This window comes from Bos javanicus, chromosome 14 (genome assembly GCF_032452875.1).
Source record: "Bos javanicus breed banteng chromosome 14, ARS-OSU_banteng_1.0, whole genome shotgun sequence".
Lineage (NCBI taxonomy): Eukaryota > Metazoa > Chordata > Mammalia > Artiodactyla > Bovidae > Bos > Bos javanicus.
This window is the reverse complement of record NC_083881.1, coordinates 60,181,724-60,206,410: the sequence shown is the minus strand read 5'-3', so window position 1 is coordinate 60,206,410 and position 24,687 is coordinate 60,181,724. Positions and strand designations below refer to the sequence as shown.

At 36.7% G+C, this 24,687-nt stretch overlaps 1 protein-coding gene across 2 annotated transcripts in view; it reads right to left on the bottom strand.

Annotated features, from left to right (window-relative positions):
• The window catches only part of LRP12 (LDL receptor related protein 12), a 93,421-nt gene that overhangs the window by 34,726 nt on the left and 34,008 nt on the right, over nt 1-24,687 (bottom strand). Inside the window, exon 2 of one of the 2 annotated variants that reach the window (XM_061439171.1) lies at nt 17,918-17,974. The exons of the other annotated variant lie outside the window; for it this stretch is intronic. Within the exon in view, the coding sequence (XP_061295155.1) occupies nt 17,918-17,974 (57 nt within the window). The remainder of the gene's footprint in view (nt 1-17,917; nt 17,975-24,687) is intronic. 2 annotated transcript variants of the gene reach the window in all.

Here is a 24,687-nt window from a genome sequence, read left to right as displayed (position 1 = left end):
AGGAACTCAAAAGCCTCTTGATGAAAGTGAAAGAGGAGAGTGAAAAAGTTGGCTTAAAGTTCAACATTCAGAAAGCTAAGATCATGGCATCTGGTCCCATCACTTCATGGCAAATAGATGGGGAAACAGTGGAAACAGTGAGAGACTTTATTTTGGGGGGCTCCAAAATCACTGCATATGGTGATTGCAGCTACGAAATTAAAAGACACTTGCTCCTTGGAAGGAAAGTTATGACCAACCTAAATAGTATATTCAAAAGCAGAGACATTACTTTGCCAACAAAGGTCTGTCTAGTCAAGGCTATGGTTTTTCCAGTGGTCATGTATGGATGTGAGACTGGATGTGAAGAAAGCTGAGAGCCGAAGAATTGATGCTTGTGAACTGGGGTGCTGGAGAAGACTCTTGAGAGTCCCTTGGACTGTAAGGAGATCCAACCTGTCCATCCTAAAGGAAATCAGTCCTGGGTGTTCATTGGAAGGACTTATGCTGAAGCTGAAACTCCAGTACTTTGGCCACCTAATGTGTAAAGCTGACTCATTTGAAAAGACCCTGATGCTGGGAGGGATTGTGGGCAGGAGGAGAAGGGGACGACAGAGGATGAGATGGCTGGATGGCATCACCATCTCGACAGACACGAGTCTGAATGAACTCTGGGAGTTGGTGATGGACAGGGAGGTCTGGCCTGCTGCGATTCATGGGGTCGCAAAGAGTCAGACGAGACTGAACTGAACTGAATAATCAGTGTCAAGTTTTTGTTCTCAGAACAGAAATACCTTAAAAAAAATCTATTTAATTTACTTTAGTCAGTATCTTCAGATATAAACAAGTATTCAAGTATTTTGGGTGATGATAATATATATCTCTCGTTTTGATAGATTTCCCATAACTCAAAATAGAAGCTCCCAAATTAAGATTTCCAAATGTTCATTCAAAAAGTTAGCAACTTTCAACTCCCAGAGCATCTTCTTCATAGAATGCAGTGATTAGAGTAAGTGTTAGTCACTCATTCGTGTCCAACTCTTTGTGATCCCATGGACTGTAGCCCGCCAGGGTCCCCTGTTCATGGGATTTTCCAGGCAAGAATACTGGAGTGAGTTGCCATTTTCTTCACCAGGGATTGAACCCAGGTCCTGCACCACAGGTAGACTCTTATCGTCTGAGCCGCCAAGGAAGCCTCTGGTTATCTGATTAGTTCCCCTAAAGCCTATTTCATTTGGACATTTGGAATGAAAAAAGAAAATAGCATTATCACAATGCTAGTGGTTAAAAGGCATTAAAAGCTAAATTAAAGAATACACTTTTTAATTGATTGCATACGTTTTCAATTAAGAGAAGGAGAATTAACTGAAAAGTAAATAGGTAGAGATTCTTTGATGGCATTCTTAATAAAATTTTGATAATTTCTAGTTTTAAAATACAAAGATCTCACTGTAGAATTGAGAAAACAGGGCAAAACTAACTGAGAAACACTCAAGACTTCTTCATGCTTATTCTGATACTAGTTCAATAATCCCACAGAAAAAGCAGGTAACTATGATTTTAAAATTAGATTTGTACACCATACCTATTATCTTTAAAGTAACCATTTATAGAATAGAAACTGTACAAACAACCACTATTTTAGAGGCCACATGGGAGAGAAGAGGACGATTTCAAAATATTTTATGGTTTTTAAGACCTGAAAAAAAGACACACGGAAAGAAATTTACAGTTCTACTTGTAAGGGAAAAAGTACAATTTCCTGTTCCACAGATGAAGAATGGGGTTTCTTTTCAAAACTGACAAGGGGTTTTGGCGCTTTGTGACTAAAGGTGATATGAAATCTTTGTGCCTTTTGTTTTAACAAATTACAAAGCTGAAATTCAAGTAAAAATCAGCTGTGCTTACTGGCCACCTTAAGTACATGAGATACATACGAAAAACACAAAAGAAAATGAAGAAAATTAATGTTCTCATGGACACTGAGGCTTTGTAAAAATGAATTATGATTATTAACTGAATTCAAGAAGCATATAAATAGTTATGAGAGCATACAAGACGTATTTCTGTTCAGTTGCTCAGCCTGTTCAACTCTTTGAGACCCCATGAACTGCAGCCTGCCAGGCTCCTCTGTCCATGGGATTTCCCAGGCAAGAACACTGGAGTACACTGCCATTTCCTTCTCCAGGGGATCTTCTCGACCCAGGGATCGAACCCACTTTTCCTGCATTGGCAGGCAGATTCTTTACCACTGAGCCACCTGGGAAGACCTTGCATACAAGACAATATAGTCCCACATGACATAGTGTGTATTTATAAACAATGTGTCATAAGGCATAGGGTATTATTAAACAGAAACAAAGGCCCACTTTTGGGCCTTATGTAAGTCAAGTTTGTTTGTTAACAAAGGGTTTCTTTCACTGAACAGAAGTGAGAACAATCAGAATAAAGAGCACATTCCAAATTAAAAGAATTTAGTGACTCAATTCTATAGATACTAGCTAAGGCAAGGTATGCTACTGCTAAAAGAAGTGATACGATACAAATACTGTGTAACATTACCTTGCTGTATACAACCTGTGGGAAGGCAAACTGGTGCAGCAAAGAGATCAGCTAAAAAGCAAGTACAGAAACTCTTCTACTTGTTAAATTTTACTTGATCAAGTTTCAGTATAAAACAAAAGCACGCTCACTCTGTTTCAAAGTATTTATAGTCAACGGTGCTCACTATCATTTGGCCATCTCATTTTTTCAGTGCAGAGTGCTCCATAAATATTAACTTCATTATGGCTGTTGAATACAAAAGCAATTCCACATGTTGAAAATACAAATAAAAAGGGTTTGATTCCAATGGAAACAAATGAACTTAAAAAAATACCATCTCCAAAGTAAAAAAATTCACAAGCAAATGGTGACTGTTGAATGGTCACGTGTGATGAACCTATGAATGATCCTGAGGTTAATAAGTGAATCGTGCAAAACATGGCAGACATGGAAAATTAAAGTGTATACTTAGATGATTTAGCCTGGAAACCAAATGCCAACGGGTCCACTGTTAATTTAAAAGAAGGGCACCAATTTGAAAAGTTACAGTATGGTGAAAAGTGCTAAAAATGAGATTTTCATCACTCATCAGAAGCTTATGGTTCATAAATTCAAGATCTGTGAATATACTCAGAGTGCGGAGTGTGTGGTCAGGTCTGTAGGTCCCCTGGCTAATGGTAATGTTACTCCTATCAGGTACTTCTTCTTCTCATGTCTTTTCACATTTAATTTTTACTATTATTAGCTCTATTTAACCAATGACTATAAAATGGAGGTACAGAGAAATTAAGTAATTTTCCTAAAGTCACAAAAAATTAAATGTCCAGGTAGTAGGCTATAGAGTGGCACTCTTTTCTTTTTAAATATTTATTTATTTTGCTGCACCAGGTATTACATTAGTAGCAGCATGTGGAATTTTTGGTTGCCAGGACACACTACTGCCCACTAGGGAGCTCCCTATGCCACCTGGAAATATTACCAGGGGATGGGGGGGAACAGGCCTCAATAGAATTTCAATAAACATAAAAGTGGTCTCATTTGGTAAAAAAATATGTCTTGGTCCTATATTTACATGGAGAAAAAGGTACAGAATCTATGATAGCACAGATAAAGAGGGTATACTTAAAGTTTCTAAAGACTGATTCCTATTGGCTACAAATCTATACAGGGACTGCAGGCAGGACAAAACTGCTTCCTAGTCTCTTTGGAATTAAACAGGATTCTAGAAGTTCTTTTAATAATAGTATGTACATATATACATTAACTCCAGGTAAGCTGATTAGGATATGGGGCAGAATAGAAGCAGTAAGGGTAGGCAGTGAATGCTGAGGGAGGTATTTCAAAGGAAAGAGAAGTAGAGAAGAGGAAACCAGAGAAGGCTGGACAACTAATGGAAAGTGGTTGTGTTCTTATAGATTCTTCATATTGGACAAATAGGCAGTTTAGAAAGCAAGCATGTCGAGCATGAAGACCATGGATTGCTGAAAACACAGGGCAAGTAACCCATTGAGTGTCAGAATCTGCAAGATGAATGACATGTAAGCACAAGATGGCCCTTTGGCAGGATGCCCCCTGGAAGGACACAGCTCAGCTTTGCAACTCAATAGGGAACACAGAAACCCTGGTCAGGAAGAAACTCAGTTTGAAAGTCCACTTCTGCAACTTGACGGGGTTTGTTGCTCACACTTAGCGTCTTGATTTTTTTGACCTTTGTTGTCCAGACTCCTTTAATACCTGAGCTCTGTCGTAACGAAACTCAGAAGAGTCAACATTATGAGGATGGACTGAGCTGGAAGGAGACAGGTTGGATGTAAGTAGTACCCCTTAGAATTACTTCGCATTTCATTCTAATTTTTTTGAGAGGTCAGCAAATTAACCTTTTCCCTTTAGGGAAATAATTACTAGCACTCTAATAGCAATGTTTAGTAGTCTAACACGGGAAAGCTTTTTAATTATTTAAAATGTAAGAATCAGTATAAGCAGAAAACTTTATATTAATCTATCACTCACACTTAGGATACTCTCTCATTACTCTTAGACTTGGGAATCACACATATCTTTGAAAGCAGGAACTCCTATACCCAGGATATCCTATATCCAGAATGAATAATAACTGGATATTCATTCCTCTACATTAGAGCAGATACTTAAGAATGGATACAGCAATAAACTTATTCCTGTAATTCTTAATGATTTTTTCAAGGACCAAAATATTCACTTGGTCTTTAGCTCTATTCAAGGCATTAACTTCTTGGCTTCTTAAAGGTCACTACTGTCCAGGGCTTCCCAGGTGACTCAGTGATAAAGAATCTGCCTGCAATATGGGAGACCCAGGTTTGATCCCTGGGTTGGGAAGATCCCCTGAAGGGAATGGCAACCCACTTCAGTCTTCTTGCCTGGGAAATCTCATGGACAGAGGAGCCTGGGAGACTGTAGTCCATGGCATCGCAAAACACTTAGTGACTAAACAACAGTGACAACAACGTCCAGAACAAACAAATAATAATCAGGGGTTACATGGCAGTAAAATACATTTTAAAGAGTTAAAACAGGTACAAAATGTGGGAAAATACAGAAGGAAAATTAAAAAAAAAATACAGTCTTCTTAGTTCTAAGAGGGTTACAGCACAATATGAATATAAGATCAGCAGAGTACTCTTAATGGAACTACCTAACTATTTTTATCCTAAAATTTCTAAGGGCAAGAATAATTTTGAATTTTGCTGGCAAAGCATAAGATAAAATGAATACAGAAGATTCAACCTTTTATACCTTTTTAAAAAGGCCATAAAAGGGCCATTTTTTCCTGGAAGGGTATAAAAACGATTGATATGTTACTCACATTTTCTAAATTTAAGCACTCTAGATGAATAAAATGCTAAGCAAGCTACTATTTGTATTTCCAAAATGGGAAAAACTACTAATTTTTGAAGTTTACTGTGATTCTTGCTGGAAACATAGAAGAAATGCAGGGATTAGCACCAGAGCAAAGATAAACTGGTCTTGAAGTTCACCATTTTATAAGTCATTGCTATCAGCCTTGATACAGGTTTTAGTATAACACATCTTCTCAGAGTATTCCAGTCTTGGTGTCCTCTGTCAAGGGTGACATCCTGAAATAAACCTAATATTCAGATTATGTTTAAGGGAGGAATAAAGAGTTTGACGGACTATGTTCTGGATATTATATTTCTATCACTGCAGCTTAAGATTAAATCACCCAACTTGTTTCAATCTGTTTGTTGTTGTTTAGTTGCTAAGTCATATCCGACTCTTGCGACCCCATGAACTGCAGCCAGTCAGGCTCCTTTGTCCATGGATTTCCCAGGCAAGAATACTGGAGTGGGTTGCCATTTTTTTCTCTTCCCGACCCAGGGATCAAAACTGTGTCTCTTTTATTGGCAGTGGATTCTTTACCACTGTGCCATCAGGGCAGTTCCATATGGGTCTGTTAATTAACGCTGCTCATCTGCTAAGTGACTGGCTTTTGCACAACAGATGCACAGTATCTTCAAATCCATGCCTTAGCAAAAGTACAAATAATTAACATGATCTCAGGTCTCCAAAATCCCTGAGGATGGTGACTGCACCCATAAAATTAAAAGAGGCTTGCTCTTTGGAAGGAAAGCCATGACAAACCTAGAGAGCTTATTAAAAAGTAGAGACATCACTTTGCTGACAAAGGTTTGTATAGTCAAAGCTATGGCTTTTCCAGTATTCAAGTAAGGATGCAAGAGTTGGACAATAAAGAAGGCTGAAAGCCAAAGAATTGATGCTTTCAAATTGTGGTGCTGAAGAAGACTCTTGAGAGTTCCTCGGACCACAGGAGATCAAATCAGTCAATCTTATAGGAAATCAACCCTGAATATTCATTGGAAGGACTGATGCTGAAGCTCCAATACTCTGGCCACCTGATACAAAGAGCTGACTCACTGGAAAAGACCCTGATACTGGGAAAGATTGAAGGCAGAAGAAGGAGCCAAATGATGTGATGGTTAGACAGCAACACTAACTCAGTGGACATGAAGCTGAGCAAACTCTGGGAGAGAGTAGTGGACAGGGAAGCCTGGAATGCAGCAGTCCAAGAGGTCACAAAGAATCAGACATGACTTAATGAACAACACACTGAATAATTACTGTCAAAGTTTAAAAAAAATTATTCTCAAAGTTAACGGAGTAGAAAAGAAAATGTCAAATGTTTGAATGCAACTTGTTTTTTACCTTCAGCAGAGCTGGCCTGCCTGCTCACTTGAGTAGATGATCACTTCTGCCATCTACACACTGCATACTCTGTCACATTACACCCTGTTCTGTCTATGGTACTGCTACATTTAATGTTCTGCTGTTGACTTTATTAAGAACATACAATTATAAGATAGAATAATCTTGCTGTAAACATAATTGTTCAGTAAACATTTGACATTTATAACACATGAAATGTTATGATTAGGTAAACGCTTCACATAAAATATATTATTGTATAAAAAGTTATAGTAGATTTAATTATGCAGCATATAATATTACATATAAAAGTATATAAACATTATAATACTACCATTATATCTTTGCTAAAATTAACAGGGAATGCTCTACTCCAAAAGCTCAAGTGTTTCAAAAATAAACTCTCTGAAGGCAGGCAATGTTTGTATAGTCATTGTTTATAAACTAAACTGGTATGTTTTTGTTTTTGAAATGTACTCTGTTTTGTATTCTCCACTCACCTCACTTTCTTCATTTGAAGCACAGTTCCTTGTGTTCATACTAAGTTCTGTTTTTATATTTTGAAATCCTAAAAACTAATGTGGTGTTTCCTGAACTAATTTTTTTTTTTTGTTTAATATACTGTCTTGTATTCTCCACTCACTTTCTTCAAAGGACAGTTCCTTGGGTTCACACAAAGTTGTGTTTTTATATTTTGAAATCCTAAAAACTATAAAATTCATAAACTTTCCTTCCCCCTGACATTTGCAACATGAATAAAAGATACTGTATTACTCAAAAGAACTGGTGAAATTCTTTTTCATAAGTTTAGCAAGAGGTCCAGGTATTTAACTGAATAATTAAAAATAACATTAAAATAACAAGAAAGGTACAAAGAACCACTTGTACCTGTTGTTTTATTCGTGTAACTTTTCTATATTTAAAAAACAACTGTGAACTGCTATCAAATAATTATAGTTTAATGCACGGTACTGGATGCTTGGGGCTGGTGCACTGGGACGACCCAGAGGGAGGGTAGGGGAGGGAGGAGGGAGGAGGGTTCAGGATGGGGAACGCGGGTATACCTGTGGCGGATTCATTTCGATATTTGGCAAAACTAATACAATACTGTAAAGTTTAAAAATAAAATAAAATTAAAAAAAAATTATAGTTTAAGCTTCATTTCCTTTCAGACTTTTTTTGGGTAAGATCTGAAAATTCTAGGACAATAAAAGTATTACTAAACCAAGATGTTCTTCCAGGGAAACTTCAATATACCATATTGTAGTATTCAACCTAAAACTGGATAAAACTAAAGCTATTTTACTACAGTGCTTCATGCTATTGTAAAATGTTGCTCAATAATTTGTAAGCAAATTATTGCAACTTAGAAATAATATCTCCTAGGGACTTTCCTGGCAGTCCAGTGATTAAGATTTCACCTTCCAAGACAGGGGGCATGGGTTCAACCCCTGGTCAGAGAGCTAAGATCCCAAATGCCTCGCAACCAAAAAATCAGAACATAAGCAATATGTAACGAATTCAATACAGACTTTAAAAATGGTCCACATTTTAATTTTTTAAAAAAATTAAAAAAAAAAGGAATATATCTCCTACTTTAAAAGGCCTACAACTAAATTATTAGTTTTAAAAGACTTATAGGATCAGTAGCATGCTGGGCCATTGAGGACAAGAATAGGAACTGTAAAATGAAAAAACACAAAAACAAGAAAGGGTGATGATTTTAATAAAATAAAAATTCTGACAGAACATAGGAAGAATAACAGGTAACAGCTACTATTTTCTATACTCTGGTAATTCAATTAATATGAATACGTATTAGGAAAGAAACTTCCTAAGTAGATAACTCTCTTTCTCTGCTTTCTGAAACATCAGCCTTGCCTGACAAAGATTTGAAGTCAAATATAAAGAAGATTCAAGACTGGGCTAACCTGAGAGCTTTTAGCTACAGATGTTATAAGGTAGGAACATTCAGCAGCTGTATCATTGGTGAACTGGGAATAACTTATTAAATTTCATAAATAAAAACTTTCTAGCTCAGAAAGCACTTGTTCTAACATCTGCACCTATTAGCAACCAGAAAGTCTTAAATTTCAGGGTAGTTTCTGCTTAACCATTAAAGAAAGCCAATCTCATTCTTTTATTCTTTGCAATGTCAAAACTCTGAGCCATGAATCTGAAAAGAAGTAAACAGTTACATTTCTGAACAGTCTGGGGAAAATAAAAGGTTGGGACTTTAATAGAAACAAGGTAGGAAACAAGTTAAACAGGAAAAGCATGATTATATGCAGTTTAAGTGCTCTCCTTTCTTGGGGGTAGCTCTGTAAATTAGTACAATCCTTTCTGAAAGCAATCTGTCAGAAGGTTTTCAGAGTCATTAAATTCTTTATGACCTTTGATAGAGTAATTCCAATTCTAGAAATCTATGCCAAAGAAATAATCTCAGAAATTTAAAAAAGGGCTAAATATATATTAAATTGTTCCTTGCAACATAATCCAGACTAGGGAGAACCCATTGGGAAAAAGCCCAATGGTATGTTTAAGAACATTACAATATAGCCAGAGGATGGAAACTTTACTATATAGATATTAAAATAATAACTATGAAAAAAATGTATTCTATACAATGTTAAATAGAAAAGGCAGGACACACAGTTACTTATAATCCAAATGCAAATACAATTATTTTTAAAGGTATACACAGAGTACAAATGAAATAAATTATAATATTATTAGTTACTAGGAATACAAGGTTAGTGGGTGATTTTTGTAATCTTTCTGTTCTTTTTCCAATTTTTATAAATATTTAATGTAATTTATATAATGTATTAACAGAATTTATGAAAACAAAAAAATGATTTAGAAGTAATTAAGAGCAATGAGGACATAATCAGATTACATCTAGAAATATTCTTTTTTAAAAAAATTGAAGTACAGTTGATTTATGATGTTAAGTTTCAGGTGTCCAGCAAAATGATTCAGTTATATATGTATACATGTGTGTGTGTATATATAGATATATACATATATATATATATTCTTTTCTAGATTCTTTTCCATTATAGGTGAGTGCACCTAGAATTATTCTGATTCAAATACATATAGATTATATAGTAAAATTCAAAATAGATACATATTAAAAATCAAATATATTTAATATGTATAAGTCAATCTGATCTAAAAAATGTTTCATTCTATGTAGGAGATGAACAATAAATTAGCCATTTTACAAACTTAGACATTCAAAAGAGAACAGGAGGCATTTAACTTAGGCATTTTAAAAAAAGAATATTAAAATAGCCTTCCTACTTTCTTATATACAATTAAATTACTTACAATTTCTATGATAAAATTTCATGATTTATGTATGAAATCATGTAAAAAATTCTAAAGAAAGCAAGCATACAAAAAATAACACTTTATCCAATCATTCTTTTCCATTATACAACCATTAGATATATACTTTTTGCTAACTCCCATTTTCTCGTGACATTTCCTATAGCATAAGAACCAGCAAAAGGATAAAAACATATCTCTTAGCAAAGATTTGAGGAAAAGGAAGATGAAAATGACCAGAATGCTAGAAATAGAAATAAATTATCTGAGGCCTAAGAACCCAAGCTATATTATTAATCATAAATTACTAATTTCCATAAAAATTCATATGCATAAACAAAACTAAGTACTTAGTATTACTCACAACTAAGTAAAGAAAAATATTAAATCATTTACCTCTCACCAGACATTGTAACTAGGTTTTTTATAAATTCATGATCAACCTTAACGTGGTCATTATTTACCACAGGATTTACTACATTAAGAACATACTACAGGTGCACTTATCACATGTCTATCTTCTCAATTCTATGGTAAGTTGAGACAGGAATATTTTTAAAATTAATTTTATTAGAGTATAGTTGTTGTACAGTGTTGTGTTAGTTTCTGCTATATAGCAAAGTGAATCAGCTATACATAAATATATAGCTGATATATACATGTATCTCCCCTCTTTTTTGGATTTCCTTCCTATTTACCACAGAGCATTGAGTAGAGTTCCATGTGCTATACAGTAGGTTCTCATTAGTTACCTGATTTATACATATTTAGTGTATATGTCAATCCCATTTTCCTAATTTACCCTACCCCTCCTTTCCTGTCCATATGTCCATATGTATCCATATATCCATTCTCTACTTCTGCATCTCTATTTCTGCTTTACAAATAAGTTCACCTGCATTGTTTTTCTATATTCCACATATAAATAGTATTATACGATAATTGTTGTTCCTGTTCTGATTTACTTCACTCTATACGACAGTCTCTAGGTCTCTCCACATCTCTGTAAACTGCATCATTTCATTCCTTTTATGGCTGGGTAATATTCAGTAGTATATATGTGCCTCATCTTTATACATTCTTCTGTGGATGGACGTTTAGGTGGTTTCCATGTCTTGGCTGTTGTAAACAGTGCTGCAGTGAACACTAAGGTGCATGTATCCTTTGGAATTATGGTTTTCTCCAGGTATATGCCTAGGAGTGGGATTGCTGGGTCACATGGTAGTTCTACTTTTTAGTTTAAGGACCCTCCATACTTCTCTCCATAGTGGCTGTATCAATTTACATTCCCACCAACAGTGAAAGAGGGTTCCCTTTCCTCTACACCATCTCCAGCATTTACTGTTTGTGAATTTTTTGATGGTGGTCATTCTAAATGGTGTGAGGTGATACCTCACTGTAGTTTTGATTTACATTTCTCTAATAATTGGTGATGCTGAACACCTTTTCATGTGTTTGTTGGCCATCTATCTGTATGTCTTCTTTGAAGAAGTATCTATTTAGGTCTTCTCATTTTTGATTGGGTTGTTTTTTTGATATCAAGCTGCATGAGCTGTTAGATTAATCCTTTGTTGCTTCATCTGCAAATATTTTCTCCAGTTCTGAGGGTTGTCTTTTCATTTTGTTTATGGTTTATCTTGCTGTGCAAAGGCTTCTAAGTTTCATTAAATCCGAATTGTTTCTCTTTGTTTTATTACTCTAGGAGGTGGGTCAAAAAAGATCTTGCTGTGATTTATCTCATAGCCTGTTCTGCCTATGTTTTCTTCTAAGAATTTTTTAGTTATCTAGCCTTACATATAGATATTTAATCCATTTTGAACTTATTTTTGTGTATGGTGTTAGGGAATGTTCTAATTGCATTCTTTTACATGTACCTGTCCAGTTTCCCAGCACCACTTATTGAAGAGACTGTCTTTTCTCCATTGCATATTCTTGCCTCCTTTGTCACAGATTAGGTGACCACAGATGCGTGGGTTATTTCTGAGCTTTCTATCTTGTTCCATTCATCTATATTTCTGTTTTTGTGCTAGTATCATGCAGCCTTGATTACTGTAGCTTTGTAGTATAGCGTAACGTCAGGGAGCCTGATTGCTCCAGCTCTGCTTTACTTTCTCAAGACTGCCTCGGCCGGGCTTCCCTGATGGTCCAGTGGTTAAGAATCCACCTTGCAATGAAACGAATACCACCAGTTTGGTCCCTGATCCAGGAAGATCCCACATGCTGCTGTGCAACTGAGCCCATCTGCCACAACTACTGAACCTGTGTGCCTAGAGCCTGCGCTCCACAACAAGCAAGGCCACCACAGTGAGAAACCCAAGCACTGCCGCAGACAGTTCCTGCTGGAAGCAGCTAGAGAAGTCCGAGTGCGGCAACAAGGACCCACCACAGCCAAAATATAAAATAAATCTTTTTTAAAAAAAGGACTGCATTGGCTATTTGAGGTCTTTTGTGTTTCTATACAAATTGTAAAATTTTTGGTCCTAATTCTGTGGAAAAACGTCCTTGGTGATTTGACAGGCATTACACTGAATCTGCAGATTGCTTTGGGTGGTATAGTCAATTTCACAATCCAATTCTTCCAATCCAAGAACATGGTATTTTTCTCCATCTGCTTGTGTCATCTTTGATTTCTTTCATGAATAACTTAGTCTTTTGAAAGTGAAAGTTGTTCAGTCATGTCCAACTCTTTGAAGATAGCTCTTTTGCCTCCTTAGGTAGGTTTACTCCTAGGTATTTTATTCTTTTTTTGTTGTTGCATGGTAAATGGTATAGTTTCCTTAATTTCTCTTTCCGATCTTTCATTGTTAGTGTGTAAGAATGTAAGAGATTTCTGAGTATTAATTTTGTATCCTACAACTTTACCAAATTCATTGATGAGCTCTGCTGCTGCTGCTAAGTCGCTTCAGTCGTGTCCGACTCTGTGCGACCCCATAGACGGCAGCCCACCAGGCTCCCCCATCCCTGGGATTCTCCAGGCAAGAACACTGGAGTGGGGTGCCATTTCCTTCTCCAATGCATGAAAGTGAAAAGTGACAGTGAAGTCGCTCAGTCTTCTATTGGCATCTTTAGGACTTTTTATGTATAGTATCAGGCCATCTGCAAAAAGTGAGAGTTTTACTTCTTCTTTTCCAAACTGGATTCCTTTTATTTTTCTTCTCTGATTGCTGTTGCTACAAATTCCACAACTATGTTGAATGAAAGTAGTGAGACTGGATATACTTGTCTTGTTCCTGATCTTAGAGGAAATGCTTTCACCACTGAGAATGTCTGCTGTGGTTTTGTCATATATGCCCTTTATTATACTGAAATAGGTTCCCTATATGCTCACTTTCTGGAGAGTTTTTTTTTTTTTATCATAAATGGATGATGAATTCTGTCAAAAGCTTTTTCTGCATCTACTGAGAAGAATATATGTTTTTTATTCAATTTGTTAATATGGTGTATCACATTGATTCGTTTGCAGGCACTGAATAATCCTTGTACTCCTGGGATAAATCCCACTTGATCATTATTATGATCCTTTTAACATGTTGTTAGGTTTGGTTTGCTAGTATTTTGTTAAGGATTTTTGCATCTATGTTTATCAGTGATATTGCCCTGTAATTTTCTTTTTTTGTGGTATCTTTGTCTGGTTTTGGTATCAGAGTGATGGTGGCCTCGTACAATGAGGTTGGGAGTATTTATCCCTCTGCAATTTTTTGGAATTGTTTGAGAAGGATAGGTGTTAGCTCGTCTCTAAATGTTTGACAGAATTCACCTATAAAGCCATCTGGTTCTGAACTTTTGTTTCCTGGAAGATTTTTAATCACAGTTTCAATTCCATTACTTGTGACTGCTTATGCCTATGTGTGTGCTCTGTTATGTAGAGCCTTTGTGACCCCATGGACTGTAGCCCACAGGGCTCTTCTGTCCATGGGATTTTTTAGGCAAGAATACAGGACCAGGTTGCCATTTTCTCCTCCAGGGGATCTTCCTGACCCAGGGATCGAATCCGGGTCTCTTATGTCTCTTGAATTGGCAGGCGGATTCTTTACCATTATCATCACCCGGGAAGCCCCTACTTGTGATTCGTCTGTCCAGATTTTCCCATCGCTTCATGTTGTCTCTGCATAGCCAACAGCAGTCCTCTCCCTAGAGTCACTTTCCTAACCCCATGTTTTAGCATTCGGTCCCACCAGCATTGGCAGCTTCTGCTCTCATGCTGGGGTGCCCAGGGTAGATTCTGGAGGAGGCTTTGGCATGGATGGGCCACATGGGCCTCAAGTGTGGTCAAAGGAGACTTTGGTGGTGGCAGTGCTCAGGATCCTGGAACCTGCAAGAGTGGGCAGAGGAGGCCTTGGCTTGAGCAGCAGATGAGCCTGCTCAGTTGGGAAGGAATATTTTTATTTACTCCCATCCTTCTTGGCACAAGGTACATATCAGGTGTTTAATACAAGCTGAATGAATTTAATTCATTACAGTTAGGGTGACTGTACATTCCAAATTGTCTAGGATAGTTCTGGTTTGCTTGTGGTATCAGCATATTGAAAACAGTGTACCCTTTTGCTTTCAAAGTGTCCTGATCTGGGTAATAAATTACCTGAAAATACTAGAGCACATTAAGTTAAAATTCTTTAAAAATGTCATTAAAATTTCCAGAAAGTAAAGAATGAACAAGCTAAGGTGCTAAGCACTGTCAAATAAAGCAGCAGAGGTGAAAAGAGCAGGTGAAGAGCAGAAGCAGGCAGCTCCACAGAACACTGAGCCACCTCATCACTTTTGCTGCTTGCTGGTCCCAAGAAAGAGCAAGTCCTACATTTAGAGATTCTTCCAAAAGCTAATTTCCCATTTATAAGAGCAATAAAGGGCTCTCATTTCCACTAGGTATACAAGGAATTCAGAAGGCTTATACTATACCAAGCATTACACCTTCTATAGCTCCATACTGACTAAAGAAAAACTGCAATGAATCTGTACATCCAAAATCACGTTTTGAGAGAGCATCCATTTATATTTTTAATGATATGATTGGGATACACTTCATCTTAATCTTCTGTTTCCACAAAAGAAAGACTTTATAAGACAAACTTTCAGGAAAAACAATAAGCCATTAATAAGGTTTCACTGGACTCTGAAATTAATTTATTGATATATAAATACATTTAATTCAAACACTCATTTTGTTACAGACTGAACTGTGTCACCCCTAAGACTCCTATGTTAAAGTCTGAACTGCCAGTACCTCAGAATGTGGCTGAATTTTGAGACAAGATCTTTAAAGAGGCAACTAAATTAAAATGAAGTCTCATGGGTGGGCCCTATCTAATGTGATGGGTGTCCCAATAAGGAGAGATCAGGACACAGATACACAGAGTGAGGACCATGAGAAGATACAGATAGAAGACAGCCATCTACAAACCAAAGAAAGGGGCCTCAGAAGAAACCAACTCTGCTAACACCTTAATTTTAGATTTTTAGAGAAAATAAACCTATGTTATAAATCCACATAACTCAGCCAACCAATATTTTCAAATATCTACTTCATATTACAAAATCATGCATGGTGGGAAAAAACCCCTTTAAAGGGAAAGAATGGTCACTGGATTTTTGTAAAACAGGGAACAAAAGTTCACTGATGCGGTTTCAGATCCCATTTGCAACTAACCTTTAAGAAACCACCACTTGTTGAGTTCTGGCATTATATCAAAGAAGAATCTTCACAATTATCCGAAAAAAGTTATGGAAATACTCCTCTCTTTTCAAATTACACATTGGTGTACTGCTGGATTGTCTTCATATTGTCAAACAAAGCAACACGTTACAAAAGGCTGAGTGCACAGATGTCAGAATCCAGGTACTCCTTTATAAGCCAATCTTTAAAAAGTTTGCAAAACTGTAAAGCAATACCATTCTTCTTACTGATGTTCTTGTTTTGGAAAATGCATTTTTAGTAAAATTATGTTATTGATGTAAAGATGCCATGGATTTACTACTTTCATACGCAAGTAAATGAAGAAGTTTTTAAACAATTTCTCAGTTTTAATTTCCAATACAGTAAATATCAGTAGCTATAGCCTATATAAACATAAGCTCTTTGAAGTCCTTGTTATGGGATGAATTGCATCCTTTCCAAACTCATTTGCTGAAGTCCTAACCCTCAAATGTGACTATATTTGGAAGCCAGGCTGTAACTCATAAGGATGGGACCCTAATCCCATAGGACTAGGGTCCTTATAAAGAAGAGGGAGACACCAGAGTACCTCACTTTCTCCGAGAGCACACACAGGAAATGTCATATGAGGACACAGTGAGAAGGCACCACCAGCAAGTCAGGAAGAAAGGTCTTATCAGAAAACTACACCACCAGCCCCTGACCTTGGACTTCTAGCCTCTAGACTGTGAGAAACTAAGTATCTATTATTTAAGCCACTCAGCCTATGGTATTTTGTTATGGTAGCTGCCTGAGTAGACTAATACATACAATCCCTGATATTGTTAAAAGTTTACAAGGGGTCCTGAGACCAAAAAATTTGAAAATCACTGAATTAGATAATAATCATTTGGCTGTGTAAATTAAACATTTGTAAACAATTTCTTACTTCATAGTGACAACTTGGAAAAGTCATCACAATTCTCAGTAGATATCCAAAGTAGAAAAAGGGAAAAAATTAAGGTCAACCCTAAATAAACCTTTTTTAACTTGATATACACAACTGTATAATATCTGAAAGCATATGAAAATGGGGAAACACACTGTAAAATAATTAACATAGGCTGCAAAGGCACCTATTTTTCACTTTCAGGAAACCAGACCTGTCAATCTGTTTGGCCTGGCACAGGCTAACTCCTTGACTACTTGTTAAGTCTATTAACTTTTTAAATATAAAATCAGATCTAAAACAAAAGAGGAAACCTTCAGTTTTGCTTAATGAGAAACAAAAAACCACAAAATTGTAAGAAAACATGAAGAAATCAAGAAGTACACTGACAAACACACCAAGTGCAATTTTTTTAACTACACAAAACTCATTAAGAATATAGGGAATAATAGTAAACTCTATTTCAGTTTATGTGAAAATCAAAGATTTTGCTCTCCAAGTAACTGTACTTGATAAGGTAAAAATGGTATCAAAGTTGTAGAACTCGCCTAAGAATGAAAAAAAAAATTAACTGAATTACAGTTGATTTACAATGCTGTGTTAATTTTAGGTGATAGATTACTTTCTATTAGTTTATTAGAAGATATTGAATATAGTTCTTTGCCCTTATTGTTCATTTGTATATTTAAGAATGAACATTTTAATAGTTATGGGCCCTTAAGTAATTATTAATTAATAAAAGCATTTAAATGAGTGGGGAAAATGCATTTACCTTAGCAAGTTTCTGAATCTCATAGATGCAAAAATGTTGTTGGGGTGCTTCTTAGTAACATATAAATTGTGCATTCAAGTACTACAGTTTCATGTATAGTAGCATTTCATCTAAAACATCAGGCAAAAATGCTAATTTCTAAGGCTCCGATGCTATGAACAGCATTCAAAATTAAATTTCATTTCATATAACTTTGTATGGAAAGAAAACACAAATTCAACTTGAGCTAACTTTTCTCTTGGTTCAATGTTTGTACAGAAAAATAATTATGCAGTCCGTCTGGAAAAATATAATCAATCCACAGGCATGCAAGTATCAATTTTATCTTGTGAGAATTTCTCCATGTTCCAGTTCTTTCCTTATTACATGCTGCAAAAAGCAGTAATAATTTTTATAGCCAAATATCACTTCATCAGATACCAGGTGGCCTTCAATATTTACCATATAAGTCATGCATGAAATTTAAACATTACAAAAAATGACTTACCAGTTGACACTCCTGAAATATGCACATTTTCAGAATGTTCTGCAAGAGCACCATTTCCTAAAATTAAACATAATGAATAAACTAATTTCCAAGATAAAATTTAAAAAAATTTTTCAGATTCTCCCTCTAACAGAAAAACAGGTACTTAGAGCTACTTATAATATTCAGAAACTAAAGTCTCATAATAATCTTCAAAACAATACTATAAAGCCCCAAATCATAATCTTAGTAAGAACAAAAAAGTGTTTTGGAAATCACAACAAGGTAGTGTAATATAAAGGCCAAATATATAGATGTGATTAATACAAGAAAGAATTTTCTATCAAGTGAACAGTCGAAAGAGAACTTAGTACTATTACTAGAAAAGGGACAATCATAAAGTTTTTAGAACAGCATTTCTCTAAAATCATGCTTAATCAGTTCACAATGTGCTCATTGCTATAGTCATACATGTTGGTACTTAAAAAAAAAAGGTCTTGCATTGCACTGTCTTCTAAATCTGTCAACATTTTCTTATCAACAACTCTAACTGTCTTTAGGGGCTTCCCCTGTGGCTCAAATGGTAAAGAATCCACCTGCAATGCAGGAGACCTGGGTTCTATCCCTGGGTTGGGAAGATCCCCTGGACAAGGGAAAGGGTACCCACTCCAATATTCTGTCCTGGAGAATTCCACGGACTGTATAATCCATGGGGTCACAAAGAGTTGGACAAGACTGAGCAACCTTCAATCAATCAATCGTCTTTAGAGTAGAGACATATTATTATCCTATATTGGTAGCCCCTGATTTTCTATACCTCCTACCACGAAGTGGGCACATGGAAGCATTCAAATAACTGAAATTAGTTACCAAGTGTCAGCTAGAAAAATAGTGTTTAAAAAAGACTCCTTTTAAAGTAGAAACTATTTACTACTTTAAATGAGTAAACAGTGTCCCTCAGGTATTATTCTTAAAAATTTAATTTAGCAGTATTATGAAAGATTTCCATCTACCTCTACTTTTCTTGTACAAGTTGCTCATGTTTAGTTCCAAAGTTTTGTCTTTGTCTATGCATTAGGTCAATTTCCAGCTGATAAAGCATTCTCCCTAATGCAGGGCACATTCAGAAGAAGCTAGGTGGGAGAAACTTCAATGGCAAAAGCAGAATTCTCTTTGCGGGTTCAAAGAATGAAGATAATAGCAAATATTATAATTAATAGTTTATCTTTTAAACCACCACATTTCTGTGGTTGCTTGATTACTGCTTAGCATCCCCCAAGGCACTAAGGGGGATCTTCACAACCCAGATAATCACGATGTTGTGATCACTCACCTAGAGCCAGACATCCTGGAATGTGAAGTCAAGTGGGCCTTAGAAAGCATCACTACGAACAAAGCTAGTGGATGTGATGGAATTCCAGTTGAGTTATTTCAAATCCTGGAAGATGATGCTGTGAAAGTGCTAAACTCAATATGCCAGCAAATTTAGAAAACTCAGCAATGGCCACAGGACTGGAAAAGGTCAGTTTTCATTCCAATCCCAAAGAAAGGCAATGCCAAAGAATGCTTAAACTACTGCACAAGCTATGCTCAAAATTCTCCAAACCAGGCTTCAACAATACGTGAACTGTGAACTTCCAGATATTCAAGCTAGTTTTAGAAAAGCCAGAGGAACCAGACATCAAATTGCCAACAACCACTGGATCATCGAAAAAGCAAGATAGTTCCAGAAAAACATCTACTTCTGCTTTACTGACTATGCCAAAGCCTTTGACTATGTGGATCACAACAAACTGTGGACAATTCTGAAAGAGATGGGAATACCAGACCACCTGACCTGCCTCTTGAGAAACCTATATGCAGGTCAGGAAGCAACAGTTCGAACTGGACATGGAACAACAGACTGGCTCCAAATAGGAATAGGAGTACGTCAAGGCTGTATATTATCACCCTGCTTATTTAACTTATATGCAGAGTACATCATGAGAAATGCTGGGCTGGAGGCAGCACAAGCTGGAATCAAGATTGCTGGGAGAAATATCAATAACCTCAGATATGCAGATGACACCACCCTTATGGCAGAAAGTGAAGAAGAACTAAAGAGTCTCTTGATGAACGTGAAAGAGGAAAGTGAAAAAGTTGGCTTAGAACTCAGCATTCAGAAAACCAAGATCATGGCATCTGGTCCGGTCACTTCATGGCAAATAGACGGGGAAACAGTGAGAGACTTTATTTTTTTGGGCTCCAAAATCACGGCAGATGGTGATTGCAGCTATGAAATTAAAAGACGCTTACTCCTTGGAAGGAAAGTTATGACCAACCTAGATAGCATATTCAAAAGCAGAGACATTACTTTGCCAACAAAGGTTCGTCTAGTCAAGGCTATGGTTTTTCCTGTGGTCATGTATGGATGTGAGAGTTGGACTGTGAAGAAGGCTGAGCACCAAAGAATTGATGCTTTTGAACTGTGGTGTTGGAGAAGACTCTTCAGAGTCCCTTGGACTGCAAGGAGATCCAACCAGTCCATCCTAAAGGAGATCAGTCCTGAGTGTTCACTGGTAGGACTGATTTTGAAGGTGAAACTCCAATACTTGGACTACCTGATGAGAAGAGCTGACTCATTTGAAAAGACCCTGATACTGGGAAAGACGGGGGGCAGGAGGAGAAGGGGACGAGAGAGGATGAGATGGTTGGATGGCATCACTAACTCAATGGACATGAGTTTGGGTAGATTCTGGGAGTTGGTGATGGACAGGGAGGCCCGGTGTGCTGCGGTTCATGGGGTCGCAAAGAGTCAGACATGACTGAGGGACTGAACTGAAGGCAATAAGGATGACAGAACCTGTGTTTGCCTGCCTCACCACTGTATGCACAGTTCCCAGGACAGAGCAAGTGCTCAAAGAGCTAATGAATGAAGGGAGGCCATGGGAGGGCCAAGACAATGAAATGAAATCATGCTAATTAAGCACCTGATACACAGGACTGGAAAAGGTCAGTTTTCATTCCAAGCCCAAAGAAGGGCAATGGCAAATAATGTTCACACTACCACTGCACTCATTTCACATGCTAGTAAGGTTAAACTAAAAATCTTCAAGCTAGGCCTCAGCAGTACATGAACTGAGAACTTTCAGATGTACAAGCTAGGTTTCAAAGAGGCGGAAGAACCAGAGATCAAATTGCCAACATTTGTTGGATCATGGAGAAAGCAACGGAGTTTCCAGAAAAACATCACTTCTTCTTCATTGACTACACTAAATCCTTTGACTGTGTGGATCACAACAAACTGTGGAGAATTCTTAAAGAGTTGGGAGTAACAGACCACCTTACCTGCCTCCTGAGAAATCTGTATGCAGGTCAAGAAGCAAGTTAGAACCAGACATGGAACAACGGACTGGTTCCAAATTGGGAAAGGAGTACATCGAGGCTGTATATTGTCACCCTGTTTACTTAATTTATATGCAGAGTATATCATATGATTTGCTGGGCTAGACGAATCACAAGCTGGAATCAAGACTGTTGGGAGAAATATCAACAATCTCAGATATGCAGATGACACTACTCTAATGACAGAAAGTGCAGACGAAATAAACAGTCTCTTAATGAAGGTGAGAGTGAAAAAGCTGGCTTAAAACTCAACACTCAAAAAACTAAGATCATGGCATCCAATTCTATCATTTCATGGCAAATAGAAGGGGAAAAAGTGGAAGCAGTGACAGATTTTTCTTGGGCTCCCTCACTGCAGATGGTGACTATAGTCATGAAATTAAAAGATGTTTTCTCCTTGGAAGGAAAGGCATGACAAACCTAGAAAGCATATTAAAAAGCACAGATATCATTTTGCTAACAAAGGTCCAAATAGTCAAAGCTATGGTTTTTCAGTAGTCATGTATGGATATGAGAACTGGACCATAAAGAAGGCTGAGTGCCGAAGAACTGATGCCTTTGAACTGTGGTACTGGAGAAGACTCTTGAGAGTCCCGTGGACTGCAAGGAGATCAAACCAGTCAATTCTAAAGGAAATCAACCCTGAATATTCACTGGAAGGACTGATGCTAAAGGCCCAATACTTTGGCCATTTGATGCAAAGAGCTGACTCAATGGAAAAGACCCTGATGCTGGGAAAGACTGAAGGCAAAAAGAGAAGGGGGAGCAGATAATTAGATGGTTAAATGGCATCACCAACTCAACGGATGTGAGCTTGAGCAAACTCCAGGAGATAGTGAGGACAGAGGAGCCTGTTATGCTACACTCCACGGGGCTGCAAAGAGTGAGACGGGATCTAGCAAATGAACAACAACAGTGCCAGACACACAGCACTGAACAGAAATTCATTTTTATAGCTATGTATAATATATTTTAATTATTACTGAAGAAGAATAGTGATAAAACAACCTTCTTAGTTCAACTACAGCCTTCAAAATGAAAAGAGATATTATATTTCCCTCCATTAAAAATGATCCAGTGGAAATGGTGGCATAGGTGTGTAAGTTGTATTTAGTACACAAATAAATTGGATCAGTTATTTATATAAGTATTGAACATTAGTACCACAGAAGCCACATTTTTCCCAGCAATATTAAATGATACAGACACAGAAATGAAACTACTAGAAAGCTCCTACATTATTTCTTTAATGTGTACAACTTATGAAAATTGGTAGCATAAACAAAACAGTAAATAAGAGATTCAATAAACAACTAACTACATTTGCTAAAGGTCAGTATAAATTGCCTAAATCTTTGCTATGTACAAGAAGATCAGCAGTACTGGCATTACAGGGAACTTATTATTAGAAAGGCAGAGTCTCAGGCCCTACCCCAGACTACTGAATGAGAATTTACATTTTAACAAGATCATTCCCCTGCTCCAGTGATTTGAACGCACATTAATATTTGAGAAGTAGGGTTTAAACCTTCTACTTCTAAAGTAGCTACAACTCCAAATTAAAGCTGTGTAATCTATGACCCTAAGATTCAAATACCCTTAAGGTAGCATACTAAATTATCCTCAGGAGAGTTTTAATATTAGATATATTTTATACATTAAATTTTTATTCTTATTCAGTAAACAGAATAAAGACAAGCAGAAGGAAAACAGTAACAATGTAGTATTCAAGACTGTGGGTTCTGGACTAGATTGCCAGGATTCTAACACCAGCTCCAATATTTACTTGCTGTGCAATTTAGGGCAAGTTACGTAACCTCTTTGTGTCTTAATTTCATCTTTAAAACAGAGCGGATAATACCTATCTTACAGGGTTTAGGAGAATTCTTTTAGTAGAAAAAAAGAGAATTTAATCTATACCCCCATTAGCATGTAAATGAACAAATTAAAAACAGCCTTACAATAAAATATTCAATAAACCAAATTAACTCTGTATGTGGTGATGGTTTAGTCGCTAAGTCATGTCCAACTCTTGCGACTCCATGGACAGTAGCCTGCCAGGCTCCTCTGTCCATGGGATTCTCCAGGCAAGAATATTGAAGCGGGTTGCCATTTCCTTCTCCAGGGGATCTTCCAAACCAGAAATCAAACCTGGGTCTCCTGCATTGCAGGCAGATTCTTTACCAACTGAGCTACAACGGAAGCCTAATTCTACAGGTACTCTCATGAAACGATACACCCACTAAGTTAAATATGCTTCAGAATAACATTAGAATATGATCTAATTTTAATTTTTATATAGTTAATGCATATGTTTATATAAGCATAAGATACATGAATGCATGTGTGTGTATATATATATACACACATACATATATATGTGTGTGTGTCTAAGGGTGTACACAAACTGAAATTAAAGAGGAAGACCTGCTTTGTATACTTCAGCATTGACCGAATTTACTACAACAGGCACAGATTCCTTTTAAAAAAACTTATTAATATTATCAAAAAAATAGAAGAGAATACATATAGTTCATTTCCCATCATTCTAAATAAACAAATCTTATAAATATTGTATGAAATATTATAATTTCAGAAGTATATTGATTTTCAAAACCAACATAACAATACTTTTAAGTCATAAAACATGATACTACCAACTTCCCATAAATTTACTCTAATTTAAAAATAATCCTATTTAAAAGCTAAAAAAAGATTATAATTTCTGGTAACATCAAATAACTAGCCCTTTTTTGAGGATTACATTATACTAGATATTTCCTACTCTAAGTATCACATGAAACAAGTGGGCTGCTTAATTGAGGTATACTTGCCATTTTTACAAAAATGCCACTTACAAAACACACGTTATAAGCTGAGAGCACTGCCCCAAATTGCTTTGTTAGTACAAAGTTCATTATATTTCCCCTAATGCCCAGCCCCCAATACCCAAGACAAGAAAACCCCATACATTTGAAGTCGTACACACACTACCTCCTCATTGCAACTACAGTGCGACCATGCAAGATATTCTCACATAAGTCACCCTTTAAAGTTGCTATATACTGCAATAATACACAGTCTGGTAAACCATTACTTCTATAGCCATACATTGTATGCGTATGTGTGCACATGCTCTGTCATGTCCAACTCTGTGCGATCCCATGGACTGTAGCCCGCCAGGCTCCTCTGTCCATGGAATTTTCCAGAGAATACTGGAGTGGGTTGCCATTTCCTCCTCCAGGGGCTATTCCTGACCCACCGATTGAACTGGTGTCTCTTGCACCTCCTGCATTGGCAGGTGGATTCTTTATTACTGGGCCACCTAGCAATTGACTAATTATTAGTTAGTGGACCAGCTAATTAGCTAGAACTTCTAGAAAACAAGAAAAAGTTTTATCATCACT